The sequence below is a fragment of the Penicillium griseofulvum genome, assembly GCF_001561935.1.
Source record: "Penicillium griseofulvum strain PG3 chromosome Unknown contig_80, whole genome shotgun sequence".
Taxonomy (NCBI): Eukaryota; Fungi; Ascomycota; class Eurotiomycetes; order Eurotiales; family Aspergillaceae; genus Penicillium; species Penicillium griseofulvum.
The window spans coordinates 5,034,530-5,045,668 of NW_024467471.1; the positions used below are offsets into that span (position 1 = coordinate 5,034,530).

General features: G+C 46.5%; 3 protein-coding genes across 3 annotated transcripts; 1 reads left to right on the plus strand and 2 right to left on the minus strand.

Annotated features, from left to right (window-relative positions):
• Nucleotides 1–426: 426 nt before the first annotated feature.
• Nucleotides 427–1,278, minus strand: PGRI_027960 (3-hydroxyacyl-CoA dehydrogenase family protein; the record flags this gene model as incomplete). The annotated part of the gene is made up of 1 exon (XM_040790509.1): nucleotides 427–1,278. One exon carries the CDS (start codon nucleotides 1,276–1,278, stop codon nucleotides 427–429), a length of 852 nt encoding a protein of 283 aa, XP_040647462.1.
• A 4,144-nt stretch (nucleotides 1,279–5,422) lies between these two features.
• Nucleotides 5,423–7,417, minus strand: PGRI_027970 (allantoate permease family MFS transporter; the record flags this gene model as incomplete). Its single annotated transcript, XM_040790510.1, has 9 exons — nucleotides 5,423–5,643; nucleotides 5,698–5,811; nucleotides 5,862–6,051; nucleotides 6,104–6,204; nucleotides 6,257–6,533; nucleotides 6,594–6,733; nucleotides 6,798–6,864; nucleotides 6,925–7,040; nucleotides 7,105–7,417. The coding sequence occupies 9 exons, from the start codon at nucleotides 7,415–7,417 to the stop codon at nucleotides 5,423–5,425; spliced, it is 1,539 nt and encodes a 512-aa protein (XP_040647463.1).
• A 2,129-nt stretch (nucleotides 7,418–9,546) lies between these two features.
• PGRI_027980 (Tvp18 family protein) lies at nucleotides 9,547–10,295 on the plus strand (the record flags this gene model as incomplete). The annotated part of the gene is made up of 4 exons (XM_040790511.1): nucleotides 9,547–9,583; nucleotides 9,646–9,661; nucleotides 9,847–9,942; nucleotides 9,995–10,295. 4 exons carry the CDS (start codon nucleotides 9,547–9,549, stop codon nucleotides 10,293–10,295), a joined length of 450 nt encoding a protein of 149 aa, XP_040647464.1.
• Nucleotides 10,296–11,139: the final 844 nt, after the last annotated feature.

Here is an 11,139-nt window from a genome sequence, read left to right on the forward strand (position 1 = left end):
TTGCGGCCCTGTTCTGATTACCCACCTTGCCTACGTTCCTTGCCTAATCTTTTATCTTGTTCTCCTGGATACTAATACTCCTGATGATCCTTGATTCCCTGTCCGGTTTGCCTTGGACGATTGATACCTATCCCATGCGTTGCGTCACACATTCTTTTTGGTTATTTCATTTTATCCTTACCTGTATTCAACACTCTTGTCGTCACCTGTTTGGTTCGAATCGGTCTGCGGTCTATTGTCATGCTATAATTGGACTGCCCGAGGCGACGTGAATCAACCCTATATAATCCATTCTTATACCCAATAAATCAATGGTTTCAGTTGGTCATGTCTCATCATAACTTCAGCTCTAGACTCAGAATTACGGTTTCAATACTCTCTTCTAGAACACTTTTGTAATGCCTTCTAAAAACAGTCTATAGATCTTTATCCAAGCAAACCCGTTCCACCTTTGGCGCCCAGATTTCCCTTGTCAACATAGTTCTCCTTCAACCAATCCACGACAGTGGTGTCCAGACCGCGTTGCTCAGTATACACAGTTTCAATATTGTACACAGTATCCAAACCAACAGTATCCATCATCAGACAAGGACCCTTCTCAGCCTTGAACCAACTCTTGAACATGTCATCAATGGTATGACCATCACTCACACCCTGAGCCATGACAAGCAAAACCTCCCGCTTAAGCGCCGCCCAAATCCGATTAAAGATCAATCCAGTAGACTCAACCTTAGCATGCACAGGCTTGAACCCAGCCTGCGCAGCCTTCTCCATCAAAAACGGAAAGATATTCGGATCCGTATGTCCACACGACATCACCTCGTAGTACGTCTGCTCCGGCGGCATGTAGTAGTGACCATTGCAGATACGGTAATTCTTCTCCGTCTTGACGATCATCTGGCTGCTCCGCAGCGACGACGAGTTGCTGGCAATTACGCAGTCCGGCGGGGCGAGTTTGTCGATTTCACCCATGAGGTCGATCTTCATATCCAGCTTCTCGGGGATGGCTTCGATGACCATCCAGGCGTTCGAGACGGCTTCCTCGAGCGAGGTGGTGGCTTTCAGCTCGGCGGGTGTCGTGTGTTGTTTGGCTGCTTGCTCGGCTTCGTGTTCTTGGACGTAGCCTACTGCGTTGCCGGTTACAGATGTTTTCTCGCAGAGGAGGACGGTGAAGCCGGAGGATATCCACATCATGCTGATTCTGCGGCCCATTACGCCGCCGCCGATTACGGCGATGGGGCGGGTGCTTGTGTCGGGTTTTGTCCACGGGCTTGACATTGTCTTTTGGGAATTGGGGATTCTGTAGATGGGAGGAGGAACTGCAGAAAACGCTCTTGAGTAATGGTCATTTTAGCCACTGGGTAGGTTGAGAGGGATATAGTGCTATGATGCTATGATGATTGAATGTCGGAGGTCTTCCCGGGATGATCCAATTCTGAGGGTTAAGGTGGCTGAGTGACTAACGAAGCTTATGCTTACTAGAGGAAGCTCCACTGTTTCAAGTGGACTAGTGGAATGGACGTATTCAGACAACTACCTACAACAGGACAACTCGCATACAATGAAAGAGGGCGGGGTTAAAAACCCCTCCTATCCATGTATTCCGTGGGATCTGTCAGTGACTACTGAACTCTTGGAGTTCAGTCACCAACTTATCATGACTCGCACGAGAACTGGCAGTTTGATTTGTATTCGGACCTTCGAAGGCCTCAACAACTTGGTGTTGATGTCTTTCGTGGACCACCCTCTGCGCTGGCTCAGTGGTCTACGGTGAGACAGGGAGGATTGGGGAGAGGAAGAAGAGAAGAGGAAGAAAGGTGGGAGGAATTATTTTATAGTCTCACGTCCCGCGTACCTTCCTAAAATGGATGGGTCCTTTGCTCTTGCCATTTTTATCTTTCAGGGTCACGGGGTCCAGCCCTTGGTATGTCAAAGTACATCATTGAACTATCCTTTGTTTTGATATGGCTATGACTGGGGTTCCAGCAATTCATTTGTCTTGAGAGTAAAGCCCGAACCCATTAACAACCTTAGAATTCGAGGTTTTGGCGTCGTCAATGACATGCGTTCCAACGAGCCAAGCATTCTAAATAAGAGCTCGATTACCATTTCAAGTACATGAACGACGACCTAACAAAGGGTGTCTTCAGTATTGTATACACGAATTTGATCACCCTTTTCTTTCCATCTGCTTGAGTCGATGTAGTTAGAAACGGCATAACGGTCTGCAACATGCATCCACAAACCAATCAGACCGAGCAATGGGTGTACTCGCTCGTCACTGATCACTTTTGTGCATCGTGTTGGTGATGAAAGATTGGGGAAGAGACGTAATGTGATTTGCTACCCAAAGCCTGCACTAAATGGGCACGATTTATAGATTAGTTAAGGCTATATTGGGAATAAGTTAAATCTTGGAAACTTACTTGATGAAGGGGCCTAGTAACTAGTCCGTACGTACCCAGTTCGTCCTATATAAGCCTTCATTTGTTGTCGAGTGCAATGCTGGCCTGTTTTCTTTCGTCAAGAAAGCAAACAACACTTGCTCACCAGAATCCTGGGAGCAGTCGATGCGGAGACGGGACTCAAAGCCACTTCGGGAGCCGGAATCACAGCGGCGGGAATTCTGAACTTCTTTCATGAGATAAAGGACGAAAGATAACTCGAAAATAACAAAGCGGTGAGTATATTGTAGGCACTGCTTGGTCTTTTCCAAAATCGGCGCCATGTGCAATCACGGCACCATGAATGAAGAAGTCCCGCAGCTTGTCCGCTGCCGCTGACACGCTCTACACCGGTGGATATTTAGTATCAATTCCAGTTGCAGACAAGCGGGCAATCACGTCAATAATGCCGAATAGCTTCAAGGATATACCGAACGTGTCGGTGATCTGATAATCGTAAAAGTCGCACGTCGTGAATCGTAGAACGGAGATACCGTGACACCGGCAAATATCCTGGGCGATCTGCTCTCATTTGGCTTGTATAAAGCATCGAGCCACGAAGGGCTTATGGCACATGGAAATCTGCTTGGGCTAGTCGTGACAAGAGAGGCGTAGGCAGCTCATACACCATGTTTGTTGCCGAAGACTTGGTACCGACAATTTCTTGCGGCGGTTCCTAGGGGAACCAGCAGCCATATCCCGAGGCATGATGAACCTTGGTGCAAGATACTGGACCAAAGTCAGTTCTGGACCGATCCGCTATGGATGCGATGATCACCTACCAAAAAGAGACACAAAGGATGCAAATGAGTGATGCGACTGCAAATCCGCACTAATCCGTGCAGGATGAAGATGAATCGCGAGAGGTTGTAAGTGAGAGCCATACGAGCAACGCATCAAAGGTCGGCACAAGGAGGCGATGTGTGCGATGAGGGAATACGACCTATTTGTTTAGGCGTTTGCTTGTGTGGCTATTTTGATGTTGGTTTCGTTGTTGGCACTAGCTAACGTCGGCTGGTACCGCACCAGGTTCCAAGGTTGGTTTGACGGACATTCCCGTGTCTGTGAGATTGGGTTTGGAACTAAAATCGGCGTCTTTGGAGAGTAATTCAAGAGTATCATTCGTCATCAGAGATACTTGCTCCTCAAAATACGAAGGGAAATTTGCAGATGACTTCAAATGAAGAAGTGGAAGGATACCCCTGTCCCCCTCTTTCACGCAGCTTGGAAATGATGAGTAGTCTGGCAATTGGGTGGCAGTAAAGAGCTGGCCCATGTGAATGCAGTAGTCGTAGAGTGTATTCCTCCAATAAAACACCCTGCAAGAGCTGACCCTCCGTCTCCGGCAACAAATTAGCCCGGCTAGCTCAATTGGAAGAGCGTGTGACTTTGTAAGCCGTCTCCACCTCTGGAGCTCCTTGAATTCAACTAACAACTTCCGTAGTATCTCCAGATTTGAAATCACAAGGTTCGGGGATCGAACCCCCGGTCGGGCAGTTAATTGAACTGCCTTCTTTTTTTTTTCTTAGCTTGGCGCATCCACATCCCCCTGTAGGAGATCAGCACCAGCGACGACGGATAGCTCTATGCCAAGGACAACTTGAACCTGCTGCTCTTCACCGGAAGGAACATGTCGTGTGCTGAAGGACCTTTAGATGTTCAGGAATGGCGCTCGGTATAAGAGATTGACTGATGGCTGATGAAAAGACGTAGAAACAAATTCACGATCCTCAATGAGGACGGACCGAACCCGTGTCGGGCTCTCCGTAGAAAACTGACTTTAGACATCACTAGTCCAGTTAGTCCAGTTGGTGGTTATTATAATGTTATTGGAGCTTTACCACTTCACTCACATGTGGGGAAAGGTTGGAGAAGACCGACCTCAGCAGAGGTCCAAATAGCCCACAAAGTATGCGAGAATATAATAATCATATTGCATGTCTTCTCGGACAGATTTGCCGCATATGTTGGGTCTTTTTTGAATTGCTTTTCGCATTGTGTGTCCGCTAGGTTGGCCTTGGACCTAGTCACCCATCGAATCCTGCAAGGCGTGGTGGGAAATAGAACCTTGGCGCCATCGTTAAACCGCTCCGTCTTTCGATCACACATGTTGGCTAGGCATGATGGGACCGTCACCGCTTGTCACAATAGGGAATAAGGTCGTTCTGCCACCCTGGCGAAGATGAATTCGGTGTAGATCTGCGCCTTGACGTAGATCGGGTACTCATTCGAGTGTCGTAGGGTCATCGGGGGCTAGAGCTGGCTATGCCATACCGCTCTAGACTTCCGGGTCTCTGAGTCGATATTCTCTAGATCTAGAGAGCGATATCTGCCGGGTTGGACGTGGTGAGGTGACGGGTGCTCCAAACAACATTTGAAGTGTCGAAAATGTCTGAAAATCAGAGAGCTGGAGTGGTTGACAGAAGGAAAGAACGATCTGTGCCAAATATATTAGAAGGTACGTATAGGTAGGTCGTATGGGTATGAAAGGCGTGCCTGCTATATATAAAGCTAGCTTTAGAGAGCTGATCTAGAGGAGTTGGCTTGGAAGGGAGATTGGTATGTTATATATCTTTATCTCTCAGTTTTTTCACTGCCAATTCAGAGCCCTGATGAGCTTCTCAATTGTGTGTGAGCCCTGAGGGTGTTTATTGTGGCATAAACCGTGCTGTTTGCTACACTGTTTGCTAGTTTGCCAGTTTGTTTGCTGTTTTAGAGGGGCATTAATACCTTGTTCTTTCATAGATCTTTCAATACAGTTCCTTCTTCCTTCAATGCTATATTTTAGTTGATCAAGGCCAATATAAAGACCAATTCTAGCCCTGCTACTATAAGATCTGAAACTCGGGAAAGAGGTTTGCATGTAGAAGTTGAGAGATGTCTACATCAGGGGAGCACCCAAAGAAGCATGAAACGTAGTCAGACATAATCCCCGGTCTTCAACCTCTAACATCTAATCATGAGCTCTCACACTTACTTCAAAGCATGTACCTGAATAAAGGAGACCGATCGCCCAGCGAGTCAGGATTCTCGGGATACTCCGAAGGATCCATAGCATCCCGCTTCCGGTTAATACGCTGGTAGGTCACACGCAGAAGGACAGCCGCTGCCATGCCCACGACAACGAAAGCAAGTTCAAGGGAGTGGCCGAGGATGTAATTCGGCGCATCTTGAGCACGGTAGAAGTTTGACGACATAGCTGTCAAGTAAGAATCATTAGTTTGAATCTCAGGTCCCCAATTAATGCACTTACCTCCTGCCAGGTTTCCCAGTCCAATGTAAATAGCCATGCCGGCGGCTCGCTTGTAGTCGCCTGCCATATTGACACTGAGCCATGTGACATTTCCAGGGAATGCTGGATAGATTCCTTGTATTTGTGTTAGTTGGGGTACATACTTGTAGCTTAGATGTACTTACCGACGACGGCGACGAAGATACCGAAGTACATAACACCTGGGACTCCGCGACCAGTAGATGCTAGACAGATAATAAAGCCGATGCCGATCATGCCCATGAAGAAGAGAATGAACGGGGATCGCTCCTTGCGTCTGTCTGATATCCATGCTGCAATAACAGCTACAATTGCAGCAGTGATATAAATCGGTACCTAATATGATGTCAATCTTCGATTCAATATTGAAGTAGCATAGAGAGCTTACAGTGAGAAGCTGGGCAGTCGAGGATTTATAGCCTAGATCCTTGATGATCGAGGGAAGGAAAAGAGAAATGCCGTATAGCGGACAGGTGATACCCCAGTACACTTTGCAGAGGTCAGTAAATGGCACATTGACCCAGAAACAAAAAGAACGTACTGAATAGACCCAGCCACATTTGCCAGTCAGTGAAGGCCTCAATGACATAGCGCATTTCGAACTTATCATTCGTTTGATCAATTTCGCGCGAGTCTACGGAGTTTTGAATCCGCAAACTGTGGATCACAAATCGACGCTCTTCTTCGGTTAAAAATGAGGCAGTTTCCGGGGAGTCGTGAATGGCAAATGGGGCTACCAGTGCCACAAGGACGGTAAGAAGACCTTCAAGAATGAAAATCCATCTCCAACCAGCATATCCACCCACGCCGTCCATTTTCTAGAGATTTGGGAATGCATTAGTAAAGTTTTCACTGCCGCCGGCGAGCAGAGCACCTACAGCGATACCGAATGCAAGAAGCCCAGAGAATGCACCCGCAACACTTGCGGCGCTGAAGAAGAGAGCCTGTCTGAATTGTGCTCGGTGACGTGGATACCAGAGTGTAATGTAGTATGCGACACCAGGGTACAAACCAGCTTCTATTTTGTTTCATTGTATCGTTAGTCTTGACGAGAACATGGTGCAGGTTGGGAGATAACATACCTGCGACACCCAAAAACAGACGAGTTGCAAGCAACCCAGCGTAATTATGGACAACTCCCATCAGGGTCTGTGCAATCATTCTGTTATTAAATGCTTGGGACGACTCTCAAATAACGCGCGCGCTCACCATAACAATTCCCCAAGCGATCATAATCAAGGGAAGCCATCTCGAGGGTCTTAGCTTTTTCAGAAGCAGATTGCTCGGCAATTCGAAGACGCAGTATGTAAAGAAGAAGACGGTCACTGCCCACGAATATATGTCAATTGGCCATTCGTTTCTGAAAACCAGCGAAGGGATGCATCATACAAGTCCAATTATATTGCGGTCCCGTCATATGGAGATCGTCAACAAGCCCCTCTATCTTCGCATTGCCGATATTCCCGCGGTCCAAGAAGGCCAGCAGATATAACATGCTCAGCATGGGAATGAGACGAATGTCCATCTTCCGGAGGACAGCATTTTCATCAACTCCCTGGAAAGTCGGTGAGCCGAGGCTGGAAGCTTCCGCATCTACGACTACCCCATCTTGCTTGAGATCGGTGCTGTATGGGGAATCTTGGGCGGGTGTATCGAATTGGTGTGAGGAGGTCTTCTCCGGGTTGCCACTTACATCAACCATGGTGGGCAAAGAGAAATGAGAGAAGAAAAGGGACAATAATCAGGGCGGTCATCATTCCGCGAGTATTTATACTTATCCCTTGAAAAAGGAATAGCGTAACCCGGGGTAAGTCCGAAAGCCTGGGGAGATCCCTTGGCATGAGGGGTATTCCGTATTTGGGATATATCAATCCTCGGTTATTTGACTTTGAAAGGATCCTTGGATTTAGTAGTGGCAAGTTGTTAATGCCGCCGGCACTTTTGCCATGTCTTGTAAGGCCCGAAATAGCTCATAGTTATATCAAGAAATAACTACATATATGTATGTCAGTATGAGTACAATTAGTATACCCAGTACTGTTTCTCCCGCTTACTTACGGCACAACCATGCATTACTTTTTTTTTTTTTTTATTTGATCCACACACGATATCATATCGGAGAGAAGCCCGTTTGTATTATCCTTTGATTGATTTCAAAGCAGTTGACATGGATTCTATCCATGGATGGGTCCTTATAAAGTTGGGGTACATTAACCTTAAACAAAGTTCAGATTAAAGTAAACAAAAATACCGCAATATGGACCAACCACTCTCCTCTAAACCACAGGGGTGATGTCCATACAACAACTCCAGCAATTCGGTTGGGCACCAGGTTCAATATTGCATCCAATATTAATAACACCAAACTCCCTGTGTGTGTACCACTCGAGAAGAGGGCTGGTAAAATTGATGGGGGAGCATGTATTCGTATTGGAAGGGCTCTATGGATTGTGAGTGTGACAAGTAGTCTCGAGGATTAGAATTACATAGACAATACTAAATTTACATACTCCATCAGGAGGCGAGCAGGCGAAAGCAGCGGGCCAGCAACCCTGGTTACAAAGCCTGTAGTTTGCCCCCGAAGGAACGGGTTCAAATGCCGGGATCACAAAGTTTATGGTGGTGTTGCTTGTGGGTAGGGCTTGGGTTTGTGAAAAGATCAAGGCTAAGACTGATGAGATGGTAAGATGCATTGTCTTTGGGAAGGGAGAGTCTCTGAAGTTGAAGTCAATCTCAGCCCCAGTGTGTAGCTCAAATATTGGGAAATTGAGTCCAAAATGTCCATGGGTCGCAGCTTGCGGTCCTTATTTATGGTCAAGTCTACCTAGTCGGTTAGCTACCGCTGTGCCACTGGAGAATTGTTCAACCTTAGGGTATACCATTGTCACTCACGTGGAACCTATTGAGGTCTTGAGTTGGATACTTGACCCTTAGGATATATGTAGAAGATACTTATTGTCCAAATAGAGGAAAGGATGTTGAATGAGGTCAATAGCTACACAATATATCAATCCTAGACATATATATATGTGCAACGATTTGGGGCCAGTGGGTCTGTCATGATTTAGATGGCTCATAATCCTTCACCGGCTTGTCAGACCGTTGCTATTACTGAGATTTTATTTATTTGCCATCGACCTACTAGATGATCAGGCTTTTTTTCTCCCGACTACGGTCTACAGAGACGGTCTACAGAGACCTCGGGAGTCAACCTTTCTTGCTTGCTTCGTATCGAACCAACAGTGTTCTCTCCTCTCCTTCACCGTATACACCCGAAAAAAAGCAACCTTAGGAAATGTTACAGTCAGATGCCCAAGCCAAGATGTTGCGAGCGGGTAAGTGCCTTTTTGCTTATTTGTGGATCAAAGCTTAGTTGATGGTTACCAGGTTCTTTCATGAATTCCAAAAATAGACTGTAAGTCTGTTATATATTGAAACAGGAAATATCGGCCTGACTATATTGGGGCCTTGGTTTCTTTGCAAGGTCAATGATATTGACGATTGGCGTCTGCCTAGTGATAGGGGTTGACTTGGCTCATAGACAACCTCAGAATGATCTTATCACACACCACAGGACTTGGAACGTTGCAAGATTTGGAAAACTGTGCAACTGGTTGATCATATCCTCAGTTCTTTAATTCACTTTGTACTTTGGAATCGTTCAACATTGATCGTTGCTGCCCGTTTTGTTTGTTTCGATTCTTTGACCGCCCTGGGTAATCAACCGCGTGTACTCTTTGCCGGACCCTCTGACACCTCAGATCATCCGCGCATCCTCCAACTTTGATCTTCGGCTCTTATTTTCCCCAGATTCTGTTTTGCTAGCCCACCATGACGCTGGCCGAGGAACTCCGATCGCGAAATTTCAGTAGGTTCCCGGATTCCGCAACGTCCATGTCGCAATCTGCTAACCTTGCTGGCCTTTTCTAGGTATCTATGGACAATGGTTAGTCTACTCTGTTGCCTTCCAACACCCTGTACTTCTACAAGCATGAATAATGCCATAAGAGAGCACTGAGCGCTTTGATTGAAAGCTCAAATAGTGTTTGCTACCTCCTGTGGTCGCCTCTCAATGGCCCTCCCGAAAATCAGTTTCGCATATTGAAGGGATCAGTCTAACAAAACATCTAGGACTGGTGTGCTGTGTATTATCCTTTGCCTTGCGCTAGGAATTGCGAACATCTTCTCGTTCAACGTGGTTCTGATTATCATCAGTATCATCAGCATGTGAGTCGCATTCATTTCCCATTGATTCATTGCGAAAGCTAACCCATTTCAGTGCCTCGGCATTCATCATTCTCTTCATTGAAGTGCCATTCCTCCTCCGAATTTGTCCCACATCCTCTAAATTTGACTCCTTTATCCGCCGCTTTACAACCAACCCGATGCGCGCTCTCATCTACGCCGTCCTTGGTGGTGTCCAACTTGTCAGTCTTGCCGAACGCGCTTCTAGCTTGATTGCTGGCGCCGTCTTCCTACTCATCGCGGCTGTGTTCTACGCACTTGCAGCCGTGACCAAGCAAGAATTTGTTGGTAGCAAGACCCTTGGTGGCCAGGGAGTTGCACAGATGATTGTTTGATGGCATGACGTTCACGCCAAGCCGTTCCTGCCTTGTTCTATACCAGCTGGACCCATTTTTGGGATTAATACTGGTGATTGGAGGGTTGTGCGACACGATGAAATGCTCGATGCAGATAGCGCAAAGATGAAATGCCGTCCGGGAAGCATGCATTGGGATGCGCTATGAAATAGTTTTGTGTTTTTATTGCCTTGTACTTGTATGTCTTGGTTCAGGATGACCCTGCTGGACATGTCTGTTTTCAAAGTCGATGAGCGTTCCTATAGCAGATATATCTGTGCTTTCCTTTCATTTTGTGGACTGTGTCCACCAGAATAGGTGTTCTGATTACTATCATAAAGAGTGTATTCATTGACCAACCTTGTTCAACCATAATATCAGACTAGACTGTGTAATCAAGCTATATGCTGTAGACCTGGTGAAATGGAAGCTCCTCAGATCTCAGGCTCAGGCATCGACTCTGACACTTGGAGGCAACAACAACCAGGCATATTAGATGTAGCTTCTCGTCATGTGGTTGATCCTTAGCCCAAGACTGATATATAGGTGTGATATATATATATATGGTTGGAAGTGCATCCATACCCGCTTAGCCCTGAAAGAGTTCCACCAATAGGACTAGATGGGAACAAATGTATCTAGGTTACGATGTATTTATTGAAACTACATGCCTTGAATTGCTTTGTATGTTATACATCGTATACATATGCACTCTATGTGTTGCCAATCTGGTAATTTGTAGGTTGACAACCTCGGAACTTGTCCAGCGGGGCTGGGCAGCAGTCCAGCTTACCCTGTACAAGACAAGCCATATTCTGAAACTATGGACAGCCAGGAACGTGGC